The sequence below is a fragment of the Arvicola amphibius genome, chromosome 7 (assembly GCF_903992535.2).
Source record: "Arvicola amphibius chromosome 7, mArvAmp1.2, whole genome shotgun sequence".
Taxonomy (NCBI): Eukaryota; Metazoa; Chordata; class Mammalia; order Rodentia; family Cricetidae; genus Arvicola; species Arvicola amphibius.
In genome coordinates this window covers 70,359,404-70,376,920 of record NC_052053.1, presented here as the reverse complement: position 1 = coordinate 70,376,920, position 17,517 = coordinate 70,359,404, and the positions used below count along the sequence as shown (strand labels likewise).

At 44.7% G+C, this 17,517-nt stretch overlaps 2 protein-coding genes across 3 annotated transcripts in view; one reads left to right on the top strand and one right to left on the bottom strand.

Moving 5' to 3' along the window:
• Nucleotides 1–209: 209 nt before the first annotated feature.
• Nucleotides 210–17,245, bottom strand: LOC119818524 (cyclin dependent kinase 2 interacting protein). Of its 2 annotated transcripts, XM_038335973.1 has the most exons (6): nucleotides 17,125–17,155; nucleotides 13,032–13,130; nucleotides 11,918–12,086; nucleotides 6,352–6,481; nucleotides 3,197–3,326; nucleotides 210–630 (listed from the first exon to the last, which is right to left on the bottom strand). In XM_038335973.1, exons 2-6 carry the CDS (start codon nucleotides 13,057–13,059, stop codon nucleotides 428–430), a joined length of 660 nt encoding a protein of 219 aa, XP_038191901.1. In that variant the 5' UTR covers nucleotides 13,060–13,130; nucleotides 17,125–17,155; the 3' UTR covers nucleotides 210–427. The 2 variants fall into 2 exon arrangements, with proteins under 2 accessions (XP_038191901.1, XP_038191902.1); XM_038335974.1 differs by lacking the exon at nucleotides 13,032–13,130 and having other exon boundaries at nucleotides 17,125–17,245.
• Nucleotides 17,215–17,517, top strand: part of Tecpr2 (tectonin beta-propeller repeat containing 2) — a 112,120-nt gene continuing 111,817 nt past the window's right edge. Inside the window, exon 1 of the mRNA XM_038335970.1 lies at nucleotides 17,215–17,392. The gene's annotated coding sequence lies outside the window, so the exon portion shown is untranslated. The remainder of the gene's footprint in view (nucleotides 17,393–17,517) is intronic.

Genomic DNA, 17,517 nt, shown 5'->3' with positions numbered 1-17,517 from the left:
GATTTTACTTATAGAACTAAAACATTCTCTTCAAATTTTAAGTCCAGGGTTAGAGATATAGCCCAATGGTTAAACAATTCAGCTTGTGTGAAATCTGGGTTTGATATCCAGTACCACAAAAACCAACCAAACAAAAAAGGTGGATAGGCACCAAGTAAAAATAGGAAACTCGGGTTTTCTATAGAGGTGTAATATGTAAGTATACTCAGTTTACAAAATGAGGCCCTCAGCCACTCTTCTTATTTATTTTACTCTTTGGTGGTCACATGACAGTCTGGGACAGGGTAGAAGGGGAGGACAGCTGCACGAGTGCTCTGTGTCTGGAGAGGTGCAGTGGCTGCCTCGGGCCCAACAGTTCCCACCCAAGTGACTGTCCAGCCAGTGGTCTGAGCCCTGAGGCTGTGGTCACAGGCAAGCTGACTGGCAGTTACAGGGCCCGGTGCCCTGTTTCCAGGAGCATGCTCTCCAGCTGCAGCTTGCTGTCGCTCTCTATGTATGGCTGGTGGAGCCACATGGACAGGTAGGTCAGGATGAGGTTGCGGTCAGCAGTGTGGGCCAGCTCAGCACCAATGGTGTGCTTCAGGAGGAGCTCCTTCTTGTATGCACTGGAGAGCTGGTGGGAGACCTCATCTGCAACAGACCAGGGATGTGGCTGCATGAGAATGCAGTCTCCTAGACTCAAGCCGTGCTTTCACAGGCTTCTGGTTAAAAGCCAGAGTCAGAGCTGGCCAAGTGACTCATCTGGTAGAGCATCAACATAAACTGGGTGTAGTGGTGAATACTTGCAATCCCAGCATATGGAAGTTGAGCACAGACTGGAGGCAGAAGGAAGGACGAGAAATACAGGATCATAAAACTCTCCTCAAAACAAATCAGAATAGTGCTGGGATAAAGAAGGACCAAGCCAGTTGAGGGTAGTTAATTGGTAGGAAACACAAGGCCACACAACCCTCAAGTGTAATTGGAGTTTTCTTTGGGCTACCATCCAGCTCCCAAATAAAGACATGGAGACTTATTGTTAATTGTGAATGCTTGGCTTTGCTTAGGCTTGTCCCATTAGCTCTTTTAACTTAATTTAACCAGCTTCTATTCATCTACATTTTACCCCTCTTCCATTCTGTATGTCCCACTTCCCTGCTGCTTCTGTGTCTGTCTAGCTGGCTGGCCACTGGCATGTCCCTGGCATGTTCTTTTCTTCCTTCCTCAAGCCTAAATTCTTCCTATTTACTTTCCCTGCCAGGAAGTCCCACCTATACCTCCTTCCTTGCTATTGGTCATTCAGCTTTTTATTAGACCAATCAGGTACAGCCTAAATTCTTCCTATTTACTCTCCCTGCCAGGAAGTCCCACCTATACCTCCTTCCTTGCTATTGGTCATTCAGCTTTTTATTAGACCAATCAGGTGCCTTAAGTAGGCAAGATAAAACGCAACACAGTTTTTCATAATTAAACAAATGCAACACCATCTTTACATAGTTAAATAAATATTCACAACATTTAAGTAACTTGCCATAGCTATAAAGAGTCACCTCATCAAGACTCAGCAATAACAGCTCTTGAAGGACTGAAGCAGGGAGACTGCTACAAGTTGGAGGCATGCTTGAGCTACAAAGTGAGTACCAGTTCAGCCTAAGATACATATTAAGACTGTTTAGAAAAGTAAGCAAGGAACTGGAGAAATGTCCTAGCAGTTAAAGAGCACTGGATGCTCTTCTAGAGTTGGGTTCAATTCTCAGCACCCACACTAGGCAGCTCACAAATACATATAACTCAAGCATCAGGAGGACACAAGGCCTCTGGTTTCCAAGGGCACCCGCATTCATGTATATGCATCTATCTACACACAGATACAAATAATTACAAATAAATCTTTAAAATAATAAGCCAGCATCAACTAGCCTAACCTTAAATAATACTGCGTTTTGTGTATATGTATACATGCTGCAGTGTGTAGAGGTCATAGAGCAGTTTTCAGGCATTTGTTTGTTCTACTAGCATGTGGGGCCAATGGGTGAAAATCAGCTCATCAGACCCAGAGGCAAGGGCCTTTACCTGCTGAGCCATCTTACCTGCTCCCTTAGCCCTGAATTTGAGCCCAAACTGCCCTTAAAATCGCTGTGATCCTCCTCCCAAGTACTAGAATCACCAGCTTGCACCCATGTGCTGGTTAGTTTTATGTCAACTTGACATAAGATAGTCATTGGAGAAGAGGGAGCCTCAATTGAGAAAATACCTCCATTAAGTTGACCAGTGGGGCATTTTCTTAGTGATTGATTGGGGAGGGTGTCATCCCGGGGTGGTGATACTGGGTTCTTTAAAATGGCAGGCTGAGCAAGCAATGGACAGGAAGCCGTTAAGCAGCATTCCTCTGTGGCGTCTGTGCTAGTTCCTGCCTCTAGGTTTCTGTCCTGCTTGAGTTCCTGTCCTAATGTCCTCTGACGATGAACAGGGATGTGGAAATGTAAGCCAAATAAACCCTTTCTTTCCAAGTCACTTTGGTCATGGTGCTTCATCACAGCAATGGAAATCCTAACCAGGACAGACCGTCATGCCCAATTTCATTTTTTTCAATGGTCTCCTCCTATGAGGCATATCCTTAACTGATGGCTGATTTATTTCTTTATTTTGCCCTTGAACTAAGAGTTTTCCTGCTTTTGTGTCTCCATTACTGGTATTATAGGAATGTGCATTACTACTTCTGTCTTCAATTTACTTTTACATTTATTATATATATCTATTTATCTCTATCTATTTATCTATCTATCTATCTATCTTTTTTTGTTGTTGTTGTTTAAGACAGGGTTTCTCTGTATAATAGCTCTGGCTGTCCTGGAACTCATTTTGTAGACCAGGGTGGCTTCAAACTCACAGAGATCTTCCTACCTCTGCCTCCCAAATTTTGGGATTAAAGGTGTGTGCCACTACTGGCTGGTTCGTTTATTTATATTTTAAAAGACAGACAGATGCCCCGTTTCCATTCCTAAGGACTAGAGCTAACCAATGCTGATGATCCTCTTAAAACCACCTCCAGAGCTGGGTGGTGGCGGCGGCGCACACCTTTAATTCCAGCACTCGGAAGGCAGAGGCAGAGAAACTCTGTGAGTTCCAGGACAGTCAATGCTATACAGAGAAACTGTCTCCAAAAACAAACAAACAAACAAACAAAAACAAAGACACCTTCAGAAGAACTACTTACAAAAGAAGGCCGTGGGCCATGTGTGAAATAGAAGGGGCCGGTTACTTTCTTCCCTGTAATGGTAATTTTCTAGTTCACAAATTCCCTTGGTGGTTGAAGACAGCTTTTCCATTTTCGTTTGTATTTTAGTCTGAAAAAGATATTAATTTGGAGTATGGGAATATTGCTTAGAATTTCTAATCTCAGTAACTATAAAATATTTGAAGGCTATGATGTATAGTCCTGGTGGGGCTAAAATTCTAGTAACTCACCCCATTACCGCCACAGACAGATTTCCAGGGTGTGTGAGCAGGTGGTTATTGTGAGTTTGTTAACTTTGGATTACCTGAATTTTCACAGCCTCAGAGAGAAGAAAGCTTGGTGATTCCCACATCAGTAAGATCTCTAAGCAGCACTAGTGTTTAGTTCCAAAGACCTAGCAGGCCACCATTATGGAGTGAGATAGGCAGAGAGGCACTCAGCAAGTGCATTTCTGAGTTCACTGCAGCCTCTGTGAGCCTCCTATCCACACAGAAGAGGACAATGAGAATCTGAAATCCACATGTCCCTCCCCCTGCAGCTGTGTCCTGTCAGCAGACACCAGCACCGTCTCCACAGTGACATCCACATGTCCCTCCCCCTGCAGCTGTGTCCTGTCAGCAGACACCAGCACCGTCTCCACAGTGACATCCACATGTCCCTCCCCCTGCAGCTGTGTCCTGTCTGCAAACACCAGCACCATCTCCACAGTGACAAGGAAGGTGACCGGGTGGGGGCAGCGAAGCACCGGTTATGTAAGTGACCACTGAGAGAGACAGAATTAACCAGGATTCTAACGTAGATTTAGGTAGCAAAGGTTTATTAAAACCAAATATGTAACCCTTGAGTATAGTTAACTGCTGCGGGAGCTCCTTCCGCTCCTTCAGCCAATAGCTTTTAAGATACCAGCCCACTTGGGCATGATCTCTTGCTACTCACTCTCTTCCGACTACTAGACTCTTTTCCTGGTTGTGCAGAGGGCTGTTGTCTAGGACAGTGATCTGTAAGTTTTTCCCTTTAAATAAATAACCCTTTTATTAATCATAATTCCAAACTGGTGTGGGATTATGCCTTTAGTTAACTGCTATGTGTCTGGGGGAATCAAAGCAATATACAGCATCAAAATCATAATACCTTGTGCTTGATCCTCTCAACCACCCGTCCCCTGGTTTTATCTAAAGTAGCATACACTAAATTCAGCAAATGCTAATATTTAAAGGTCTCTACTTTCTTCTCAAATCATTTTAGGTTTAATATTTCACTTGGCTTAACCTCTAGATGGGTTCAATCATTTCTAGTCTCAGATGGGAAGATTCTTAAGGTTAGGTGGGAAGGCAGGGCCACTAAGGAATCTGTGCTTTCTGTGCATCCCATGGCCGATCCCTCCTAATTCTAGAAAAGCTTAGAAGGATTCGGAGAGGAGGAAAATCTGGGGGGCCCTGACCTGTCATATCTGTAGTTGGTCACCCACAGGGACAAAGTCATATCTGTGTGTGCTTTGTTGAGCTAACAGTGTAAGAACAGCCCGCACTCATACATTAGCATCTGGAGTGTCTCCCACACTAACACAGAACACACTTAAATGGGGGTGCATCTTAAGGGGAAAGGCTGCAACAATCTCCCAAGAAAAGATATGTAAAGCCAAACCTCTTTACTGGCCAGGGAAACAAGGAAAGCAGCATTCACAGTCTCCAACCCAACCATTCTGTGTGGGCTTGAACACAGAATGAGAATACTTTTCCAAGACAGTTTAAGACAAATTCAAACCAGGCGGTGGTGGCGCACACCTTTAATCCCAGATCTCAGGGGCAAAGGCAGGTGGATCTGTGTGAGTTTAAGGCCAGGCTGGTCTACAGAGTGAGTTACAGAACAGTCAGGACTACACAGAGAAAACTGTCTGGAAAAACAAAAACAAAAACCAAAAACAAACCTGAGTCAGGGTCGCCAGGACAAAGTTTCTTTCTTTTAAAAAGATTTATTTATTATGTATAGTGTTCTGCTTGCATGTATGCTTAGATGCCAGAAGAGGGCACGAGCTCTCATTACAGATGGTTGTGAGCCACCATGTAGGTGCTGGGAATGGAACTCAGGAGAGCAGCCAGTGCTCTTAGAGCTTACTTTCTCTAATAAGATTTATTATTTGTGTGTGGGGGTGCCTGTGGAAGCCAGAATTGGGTACTGAATTCCCTGAATCTGGAGTTAAAGACAGTTGTGAGCTGCCCGATATGGGTGCTGGGAACTGAACTGCAGTCCTTAGAAAGAGCAGCAAGTGCTCATAATACTTAAGATATCTCTTTAGCCCCAGGGCAACAGGTTTCTTCTTTTCTTGATACAGAGTTTCTCTGTGTAAAGTCCTGGCTGTCCTGGAAACTCACTATGTAGACCAGGCTGGTCTCGAACTCACAGAGATCCGCTTGCCTCTGCCTCCCGAGCGCTGGTATTAAAGGTGAGGGCCACCATCACCTGGCGCTCTCTCTCTCTCTCTCTCTCTCTCTCTCTCTCTCTCTCTCTCTCTCTCTCTCTCTCTCTCTCTCTCTCTCTCTCTTCCTTCCTTTATGGCAGGGAGGTGGCTAACAGGTTTCTAACAGGACTTTCCCATACAAGGGATCTGGGCCCTTTGGGAAAAAGGCTAACTCTAGGACAGAGGCAGGAAATACTCAAAGTAAATCTGGAACAGCTTTCAGTGCTAGTTAAGAAGGAAATGTCAGAAACATTCCCAAGCTAGAGCTGTACTGTGGGGACAATATTTCAGCCAGAACTCCCAATGCCAATGTACAAACAATCTGAACAAGAAACACAGGATCACAACCTGAAATAAGACCTGCTATGTCCACACTGATAACTAGTGACCACGGCTGCTTCAGTATTGTGTGGCAGTATGGAGAAGTCACCATGACAGATAGTCTGGCCCCCAAGTCTAAATGTTTACTCAATGAACCCTTCAAGTGGTTGAAACTGCCCAGAACAGTGTACTGGACAGCATCTTGAGAGCTTCAGGATTTGTTAGGTAGGAAGAGGAGGCTGAGGAGGAGAAAGGGCCTCCCACAGTTTGAACACCCCACGGTCAAACAAACCCCAAGCAGTTCCGCCAGGCTTGAGTGACAGCGATGCGGATGACCAGCACCTTTAGGTCTTACCAAGCCATCCAAGGTGACCTGCAGCTCCTCACACAACGCTTCAAGTTCCTTATCATATTCCAGAGTCGCCTTCTCTCCCTTTTCACTGGAAGCTGGGTTGCTGCTCTCTAATTCAACCTTCTCTTTACTCCTGGACAAAGCAGAAGATAATGGGCACAAATTACAGGCTTTAAACTCGTCTCATGCTGGGTGACCAAATGTCTTTATCCCAAGGCTTGAGGAGGAAGAAGAGTTCATAGTCAGCCTGGCTCAAAAAAAGAAAAACAAACTGGGAGGTGGTTGCACAAGCCTTTAATCCCAGAAGCACTCAGGAGGCACAGGGAGGCAGATCTATGTGAGTTCGAGGCCAACCCGCTCTACAGAGTGAGTTCCAGAGCAGGCTCCAAAGCTATACAAGGAAACCCTGTCTCAAAAAGCCAAAAAAAAAAAAAAAAAAAAAAAAAAAAAACCAAAAAAAAAAACAAAACAAAAAAACCCCACAAAAAACAACAAAAAAACCACAAAACCCCCAAAAACCAAACTTATAATAAATTCTATAAAAGTCATTAGCCACAATGTTAGATTTTACATAAATGTTGCAAATGTCATTATAGTAGATGTTTATGTGCATACACATTGAGCATATCCATCAATCACTCAAGTTTGTTATGATCAGATAGAACTGAGGGCCTCCAGTGTGCTGTAAATGCTCTACTGCAAAGCTATACTCCAGCCCTGGGCATCCTTGGTGTAGGGCTTAGTGCCAGCTGTACAAAGATGCTTAAGACATGGGTCATTTCCTGAAGGAGTCAAGAGTTGGTGAATGGTTTTTAAACTGAAGTCTGTGATCCATACAGTCTGGACATTAAAGGCTTGGTTTTCAGCCTATGATGATAGTAGGAGGAGGTGCAATGATTAAGGTTAGGGTCTAGTGGGGAGACATCTACCTATGTGATGACATACCCTTCACAGGATTTTGGGATACCAATATCTTCTTTTTGGCTTGGCCATGAGACAAACAGAGTGCTCAGCCACTATGACGTATGCCACCTGCCACAAGCGCTGACAAAACCAGGAGATAACCTCTGGTGTTCCTCAAGAGCCATCTACCTTTTTGAAGACATGGTTCTCATCACTGGAACCTGGGGCTCAAAGGCTAACTAGGCTGGGGTGGTGGCCTGTCTCTTTCATCTCAAGTCCTGGGATTACAAACACACATTAGGGAGCTGGAGAGATGGCGCAGAGGTTAAGAGCACTGGCTGCTCTTCCAAAGGTCCTGAGTTTAATTCCAGTAATGAGAACTGGTGCCCTCTTCTGGCCTGCAGGTGTACATGCAGGTAAAACACTGCATACATAATAAATCTTTAAAATACAAAGCAAAACAATAAAAATCTCAAACACACCTTGGGTGTTGAAGTCTGAACTCAAGTCTTTATGTTTGCATGGTGAATTCCTGACTGACTGAGCTACCTCTCCAACTCCTCCTTTGTCTTTTTTTTTTTTTTTTTTTTTTTTTTTTTTTTAGATTGGACTTCTGGGCTGGAGAGATGGCTCAGCGGTTAAGAGCATTGCCTGCTCTTCCAAAGGTACTGAGTTCAATTCCTGGCAACCACATGATGGCTCACTACCATCTGTAATGAGGTCTGGTGCTCTCTTCTGGCCTGCAGGAATACACACAGACAGAATATTGTATACACAATAAATAAATCAATAAATAAATATTTTAAAAAAAAAGATTGGACTTCACTATGTAGTCCTAGCTGGCTTGGAACTTGCTATATAATCCAGGTCAGCCTCAAACCCAGAGATCCAATTGCTTCTGCCTCCCAAGTGCTGGGACTGAGGGAATGAGCCACCATACTTGCTTCTCCCCCTTCCTCCCAGACAGGGTTTCTCTGGGTAGCCTTGGCTGTCCTGGAACTTACTTTGTAGACCAGGCTGTCCTCGAATTCACATAGATCTATCTGCCTCTGCCTGCCTCCTGAGTGCTGGAATTAAAGGTGGGCACCACCATTTGTTTCCTTTGTTTTTTTTTTTTTTTCAATTTTAAAAAAAATTATGTGTATGAGTATTTGTCTGTCTGTATCTATGTTTGCAGTGCCCACAGAGACCAGAAGAGGGCATCAGATCATCTGTAGTTGTAGTTACAGAGAGCTGTGAGCTGCCATATGGATGCTGGGAACTGAACCCAATTCCTCTGTAATAGAGTAGAAAATACCTTTTTTAAAACTTTTTATTGTTTTTATTCTTTCACAATGGAGATTTTATTGGTTGAGGAGCAAAGTACACAGTCTTTTCAATTCTTTTTTTTTTTTAATATTTATTTATTTATTATGTATACAATATTTTGTCTGTGTGTATGCCTGAAGGCCAGAGAGGGAGCCAGACCTCATTACAGATGGTTGTGAGCCACCATGTGGTTGCTGGGAATTGAACTCAGGACCTTTGGAAGAGCAGGCAATGCTCTTAACCACTGAGCCATCTCTCCAGCCCCCAGTCTTTTCAATTCTTAAAACATGTACCCAAATTCTGAAGTCATACACTGTGTTCATGTACCCAAGAGCCATGTTGTTTCTCTGTGATCACATTCCAAGTGATGTTCCACCCTCACACTTGGCAAGTCTTCCCTAAGACCTCACATAGTCAATTGCTCACAATCCTCAGTTCCACTGACTCACCATTTATGCCAGGCACAGTGCACACTCAAAAGCTCATCTCTCACAGCACATTGTCACCCTGGTTAGGAAGATGGGCTGCCACGAGAGGACAGTTCTGACAGGGCAAGGGCCAAGGAGAAGTTTTTTAGGCAACAGTTCTACTAGAAACACGAGATCGGATATAACTGAAAATATTCCAGAGACAAATGCACAACTGAGACTCCAAATTACCATTTAGTATGCTTTGTGTAGTAGGATATAAGACTAGCCCCCTCTACAGAATGTTATGGTGACCCCCGAGACAGTCACAGCCTCTCCTGATTCAGTATCCTGCTATTTTCTGGTTGCACCAAAAAATAAACGACAAGTGATTTAATCTCTTAAAAAAAAATCATTTATACTTAAAAAATTGGATGAAACGGGATTTCTCCCCAACTTTTAAAAATGTTTCTAGAGCTACTAAAAAACTTGCATTTACAAAATAGTTGATAAAAATATTCCTCTGGATTGTAGAAGAAGGGAGGCGGGGACACTGACAGACATGATGGATGGTTAGTCGGACTTGGCCTCTTTCTCTTCTCCTCCAGAGGCGTGACTATAGTTTTCCGTATGTTTTCTGCAGGCAGAGCTGTGGTTTGCTGGTCGGCCACTTCAGCTTGTTTGCCTTTGCTCCCCTCTTCCCTTTGGTTTGCACGTTTTTATATGATGATTTATCTTTTCCCGTGGCCTTTTTCCGGCACACGTCCACCTCAGCAGGGGCAGGCTTGGCCGACAGACTCGCAGAACTAACCTTCCTCTTGGGCATTGTGGTGGCGCTGGATGGGAGGCGTGTACAAAGCTGAACCTGTCACGGAGCTGCCACACAAACTCTAGAAAATACTCTTAACCATGGAGTCATTTTTCTAGTCTCCCCACCCCCACTTTGTCTTTTTTAGGAAAACAAATGAAGCTGGAGGTGGTGGCAAACATCTATAATTCCAGTTCTTGGGAGATGAAGGCAAAATGATAAGAAGTTGAAGGTCATTGCAACTACATAGTGAGTCTGAGGTCTACCTGGGCCTACAGAAGTCCCTGTCTCAAAACTAGTAAGGGACAGAGGCTGGAGAGAGGGTTCAGTGGTTAAGAGCACTTGCTGCTCTTTCAGAGAACCCAGGTTCCATTCTCAGTATCCACATGGAGGCTCACACCCTTTTCTGGCCTTTTTAGGAACTGCATCTATGTGATGCACATACATACATGCAGGCAAAACACTCATATGCATAAAGTTAATAAACTAAAAAACAATAATAGCAATAAGGTTTGGCCAGAGAAAGAAGGCTTAGTTGCTAGGTACACTGACTGCTCTTCCAGAAGACCCAAGCATCCACTTGGCAGCTCACAATCATCTGTAATCCTAGTTCCAGGGTAACGCTCTCTTCTGGCCTCTGTGGCAGCAGACACACAAGCAGTACACATATATACAGGCACAATATCCATATATACAAACAAAAAGGTATATAAAAAGAACTGGGTGCAATGGTTCTGGTGGGTGCAATGTGTTTCCAACTCCTGAAGGAGGTTAGGTTATGGCAACATAGTGAGGTCCTGTCAAAAATGTAAATAAGCCAGGTATGGTGCACACATGTAACCCCAGCAAGTTAGGAGATTGAGGCAAGAAGACTTCTGAGTATTCAGGGTCAGCTTAGAGGAGGGAAACTGTTTCAAAAGAAAAAGGGCGCCGGGCGGTGGTGGCGCACGCCTTTAATCCCAGCACTCGGGAGGCAGAGGCAGGCGGATCTCTGTGAGTTCGAGGCCAGCCTGGTCTACAAGAGCTAGCTCCAGGACAGGCTCCAAAGCTTCAGAAAAACCCTGTCTCGAAAAACCAAAAAAAAAAGAAAAAAAAAAAAAAAAAAAAAAAAAAAAAAAAAGAGCCAGCTTGGTGGAGGGAAACTATTTAAAAAAGAACCAAAAAGCAACCAAACAAAATCAATAAATGGAAGGAAGGGAGGAAGGGCTCAATGGCAGGCAGCAGTGGTGTAGGAGGCCTTCTGTATTTGTGTTGCTTTCTTTGGTTGAATAAAGAAACTACCTTGGCCTTTTGATAGGGCCAAGCACTTAGGTGGGCAGAGTAGACAGAACAGAATTCTGGGAAGAAGGGCAGAGTCAGGCAGACACCATGAATCTCCGGCCTGAGAGGGTCGTAAGTTAGAATCTTGTTGGTAAGCCACAGTCACGTGGTGGTACACAGATTTAATAGGAATGGGTTAATCAAGATGTGAGAGTTAGTCAATAAGAGGCTAGAGCTAATGGGCCAGGCAGTAATTTAATTAATACAATTTCTGTGTGATTATTTTGGGGTTAAGCTAGCTGGGTGGCGGGACGCAGCCCGCTCCCCCTACTACACAGCAGTATACACATGAAATCCCATTTACCTACCACCCCACATTCCTAAGGACAGTATCATGTCTTCCTCTTCCTGATCTTTTCCTAACTTTATAAACAGATGTAAACAATATGTAGTATAATTTTATATTTACTTTTACATTTATTTGTGTGTATATAAAAATGGGCCCATTTATGCCATGGTGTGATGGGCAAATATAACTTGCATAGTTTGGTTCTCTCCTTCTACCATGTGGGTTGTGGGGCTGAACTCAGGCTTGGTGGTAAGCACCTATACTCACTGAGCCATGTCCCTAGCCCAAGGTGTCAAATGTGTAATCCTCCTGTCCCTGCCTTTTCAGCATATCCTACCCAATGTGGACCACAACACCTGGCACACATCTGCATTTAAATGTAAATGTCTGGTTCCTATTTGAATGTATCATTTTGCTATTCTTTTGGCTCAATATTTTGTTTTACTTTATTTACACCAATAAATCCTCACTCTCTTGACTCTTAGGCCCAGTGGTTTAAATGTGACAATACATGGGAACTCCACATGTACTTACAATAAGCTGACTTTCAAGTTGGCAATATTGCTCGCGGTGGTAAAACCGGTGTCATTGAGGCTTTCCCACTTCAGGATTAAGTTATGCCAATCAGCTGCATTGTCCTTAATTTTCCTTGCACTGACAGATAAGACAGGTTTCCTGGGTGTTGCAATTCCAAGAGTCTTTGCTGAGAGGGACCAAAAGAAACATGACTAAGGAACGCATGATCACAGCCATTCATAGTAAAATGGTCTGAAATGTCACACCAACTGGATAAACCAATGTTCCAGAATCTAAGAGGTTGTTCACAGGTCATGGCTCCATAAACACTTGTCTACTTTTCTTTTAAGACAGTGTCTCAAATGTAGCTCCAGCTGGCCTTGAACTCAAAGAGATTCTCCCGCCTCTGTCTCTCCAGTGTTGTGATTAAAGGTGTGCACCACAACACTTGGCACAGCACCTTGTCTACTTAAAACTGTGGCTTTTCCATTATCTCTCATGTAAGATAATCTAGTCTTGACTGTACCCCCACTATCTTCTTCCAGGCACCCTGAATCCTTAAACGGAGCCTCTGACTCCTGAAAGCTCATCACACCACACACGGAGCAAGTGGGACACTGGACATGCAGGGGTGATCTGGCCAGGCTGCAGCTGCTCCGCCTACCACTCGGGAAGAAAATGACACTTCTGCCTGCATGACCGCTTCAACATTTGTCTCAATCCCCACCTCCAGCCCTCCATCACCAAGCAGAACTCCTAAGCACATACAGCTCTCTCTGGGGCAGCTCCTTCCTGAAGTGAGTGCTGCCCATCTAAGACTCACCCGATTTTCAGCCTGAGGAAAGCAAGACCAAGAGCAGAGTTTGAGTTGCCCTCAGCTTAGAACCCTAAATAGTCATCACACAGCTGAACAGAATCCAGGACACACGACAGCTGCCTGCTCTGGAGGCTACGCTTTGAAGACCATGCTTCCTGGGCATGAGTCCTAGCTCTGCCAGCTCTGAGTATAGACATATTTGTCGATCTCTTTGAGCCTCGATGTTCTCATTTGCGAAGTGGTGATAAAATAGCATCTACTCCATAGGGCTGTTAGAAGTGGACATACGAGTCTCAGGCAGACTGGTCTATGTACCGAGTTCCAGGCTGTTAGAAGTGGACATATGAGTTTGAGGCAGACTGGTCTACGTACCGAGTTCCAGGCTGGCCAGGGCTACATAGTGAGACCCTGTCTCTAAATAAATAAATAAAAGTATATTAGTAATATATGAAGCTGTGAGGGCCTGACATACAACAGCCTGTATCATAAGGCCTACTACTAGTACCCAAGCCTGCCTATCCCTTCTTCAACACGGTCTTTAATTTACTCTTTTGTGCCTCAATGCTGGCTCTGTACCATTCCAACCTGGGTCACACTAACTGCTTGTGTGTCTTCATTCACTTAGTTAACTCAGTATTATTTAGGGCTCTGTTCTTTGTTTTAATGGTATCGGGACTGAACTAGGGTCCTGTGCATACCCCACTGGGCTACAGTCATAGCCCATTTTACTGTTTGAGACGGTATCACCAAGTTGCCCAGGCAGGCAGAAGCTATTTTATAGCTCAGACAGACTTTGAAGTTTCTATCTTCCTGCCTCAGCCTCCCTAGTAGCTTGGATTGCAGCCTGTACAACTATACCTAGTCCATAGCTCGTCTTTTAAATATATTTTTTTTCATTCATTCTTTACTTAAACAACTAACAAATATCAGTAGGCTACCTTCAATATGTCAAGTATGAAGAATGAAGTGACTGAATGAGACTAGGGCCTTTTCCCATGGCACTTACCTTCCAAAAGAGAGTCAAACAATACCCAAGTAAATGATCTTAGCCAGTTCAGATCATAAGTACTATGCAAAAAATGGAGCAGGAAGCCAGGTGTCATGGCACAGACTTTAATCCCAGTGCTCCAGAGAGTGAGGCAAGAGGATTACTAAGAGTCCAAGGCCAGGCAACCACTGTGAGTTAAAAAGAGGCTAATGTGGGCTGTGTGGCAGGGCTCTGTCTTGTGTTAGCATGAACATGAGGTGTGAATTTATGAATATGAGGTGTGAAGCCAGGGAGAGGGAGTCAGCATGGGCCCTAATATGACCATGAACTTGGTGAGTATAACAGACAGGACAAACCAGCATTACCAGGCTAAAATGGAGAAAAAGAGGCAAATACGGAGGAGCTCACACAACTAGAGCGGCACATGCCAAACAGGACGAGCTAAACACAGTGAAGAGCAGGCAATGAATAAGCTTGGGGCAGAACAGTGAGGCACTGTCCACATCTTATATCCTTCCCTCATTGCCCAAACAAGTAAAAATCTCCCCCATGAGATATGAAAGTGGAAGGGAATGCTGGGTAAGAGGGTACATTGGAGATGGGGGACAGAATCAAAAGAGGGTCAACCAAAATTAAGTATGAAATGCCATAAAGAAACCTGCTACTTTGTAAGTTAATTAAAATGAATAAATAAATGAAAATTTAAATCCTCCTGTATAAGGACCAGATGGTGATGAGGACAGAAGGAACTATTTAAAATTGGACTGGAGGAGAGTAACAGAATTCTTGTCATTTTTTTACTTTAATCTTAAATGTTAAAGCCCCCTCCCATGAAAGAAAACCTCTAAGGAAAGAAAATCGTTAGGGTTTTTAGTGGAATATTCCATATGCTAAAGTCTTGTAATGGTGCTCTGAGTGTCAATGTGCACATAGGTAAAATGTCCACTTTTGAGACATGAAATGCAGTAACTTCTATTTGTATCTGACATCAAATTATCAGATTTTAAAGATTTGTTTGTGTGCTTCTGTGGGAGTGCCTGCCAAGGCCAGAGGGTGACTTATCTCCTGGAGCTAGCAGTGTAGGTGTTTGTGATATGCCTAATGTGGATGCTGGGGACCAAACTCCAAGACTCTAGAAGGGCAGAAGTGCTCTTAACTGCTAAGCTGATGTGGGACAGTGTTATGATAAAAGATAAAGTAGATATAAATATTGTAACTGTAATTCTTGATAACTTGTTATATGTAATTTTGCTATGTTAAAGTTAAAGCCTTCTTTTTTTTGTTTAAACAGAAAAAGGGGAAATGATGTGGGACAGTGTTCTGTTTGTGTTGATTTCATTCGCTAATAAAGAAACTGCCTTGGCCAGCCCTTAGGTGGGTGGAGTAGACAGAACAGGAAAAGGAAGTGAGGTAGATGGCTCAGTCAGATGCCACACCTCTCCTAAGTTAGTCAGACCACCATGCCTCTCCTCAGGGAGACAGATGCGATGAAGCCAGCCACCAGGTCAGACGTGCTGAATCTTTCCCGGTAAGTCACCATTCGTGGTGTTACAAAGATTATTAGATATGGGTTAGTCAAGATGTGAGTAAGAGGCTGAAAATAATGGGCCAGGCAGTGTTTAAAAGAATACAATTTCTGTGATGTTATTTCGGGGTATAAGCTAGCCGGTGGCCGGGAGCTGGGCAGGATGAAAAGCAGGCCTGCCCGCAGCTCAACACTACACTAAGCCATCTCTCCACCTTCAAATTTTATTTTTCTAGGGGCTGGAGAGATGGCTCAGTGGTTAAGAGTACTGACTGTTCTTCCAGAGGACCCGGGTTCAATTCCCAGCACCCACATGGCAGCTCACAACTGTCAGAAGATCCACTTGCTATGGGATCTGACACCTTCACACCAATGCACATAAAATAAAGTTAAATAAACCAAATTTTATTTTTCTATAATTTAACCTCACCTTCATCAGGGGACTAGAATACTTTGAGACCCATTTTTTTTCTGATGCAAAAATTTATAGCTAAAATTCTATTTGTTATTGACTTATTATTAATGTATCTGTAAATTGCAATAAATATATTTGCAATAGTTAAATGCAAAAATGAAACAAAGAAAGAAAGGTATTGCCCTGGTCAGTTTCGCTGTTAACTTGATGAGGTACACTTCAGTGTGGAGAGCTACACTGAAGAGCTGTTTGTGGGGATATGTCTGTGTGATAAATGATGTCAAAGGGCCTAGCCCACTACAGTGGTGCCATCCTCGCACAAGTGGTTCTGGGCTGTATAAGAAGACTGTCTGAGGGCCTGGGGATGGCTCAGAAGTTAAGAGCACTTCCTGCTCTTCTGGAGGACCCAGCACTCACATAGTCTCACAACTGGCTGTAAGTCCAATTTCAGGGGATACTATATCCTCTCTGGCCTCTGTGGACACTGCACACATACAGTGCACTTAGATAAATGCAGGCAACCACTCATACAAATAAAATAATAAATGAAATCTTATAAAGACAAAGTAAGCTAGCTGGCAGTGCATGAGCCTGGGGGGTAGCTGGAGAACAAGCCAGTGAGCAGCCTTCCCTCACTGTTCCTGCCTGGGTTCCTACCCAGCGATGGACTGTGTCCTGTTAGGGTAAACCAAATAATCCCTTTCCTTCCAAAGGAGCTTTCTAGTCGGGGTACTTTACCACAGCAACGGGAGGCACATTTGAAGAGTTCCATCAAATACCTTGGTTACATTAGGAATCACCGCAGTAGACGTTTGTCACCTATACTTTGGCTGTCATCACATTCACCAGTGAATTGAGTTACCTGCTTAATGTCTATATTCCCCGCTGGACTGAAGTTCAGTCTCGTTTCCTCCCATATCTTGCACATAGTATATGCTGAATCAAACATGTTAAATGGAGGAGCTGCTCTTACTACCTGTATTCGTCCCTAGGTGGGAGGTTCCTGAGAGCGAGGATCACATCGGACGCAGTTTGCCGGCCCCACTTAGGAACTCAAAGCACAGCTCCTAGGTCTAGATACTCACAGTCAAGTAGAGAGCTATCAGTGATCGGTCACAGGCCAGGGCGGTACTGAAGTTACTCCATGAGACCACTGCCATACGCACCAATCGGCACACAGATACAGCCTTTATTACAAGCTGCAAGCGCCACGGCCGGCGTTCCTGACTGCCGGAGTTCAAGCAAGGGTTTCTGGAGGGGCAGGCATGTTGGCGCCAATGTGCTCCGGAATGCTCTGAGCGTCACACCTCTGACAAATACTTCATGTACATCGCCACACTCAGATCTCACACGGGAAAGAATAGGCTCCGGACAGCCCGCGAGGTTCATGCACGCCCTGCATGTCACACGGCGGGCTCCCGACCTTCCCCGAGACCTGCAGCCTTGCTACAATAAGGGAAGCACAACCCCCCGCACGCACCTTCCATGCGGTCCACAGGTAGATATCAACAAGAAGACCGAGGCCCCGCCCTCGGACTGAGGAAGTGGCGTCACTCCGTCACTTCCGCTCCACGGGTCGGCAGACACTTGTGGCTCTGTCACTCTAGCTCTCCGCGGAGTCGCAGCTGCTCTTGGAGGCCCAACCCGTTGCCCAGGCAACAGGCTCCCGGCAGCCCCTGCGGCCCGGAGTGCATCTTGCCTCCTCCGGGCTGGCGGGGTTGACGAGTCCTGAGGGGCTGCTGCGGGAGGTGAGTCCGGGAGCGCGCTGGCGGGTCCCCGATGCCGCCTGCGTCCCCGACGCCGGCCCCGCGCCGTTCCTCCTCCTGGCAGAGCCGCCCCTCCCTGTCTCAGCCCGTCGGTTCTCCACAGTCGC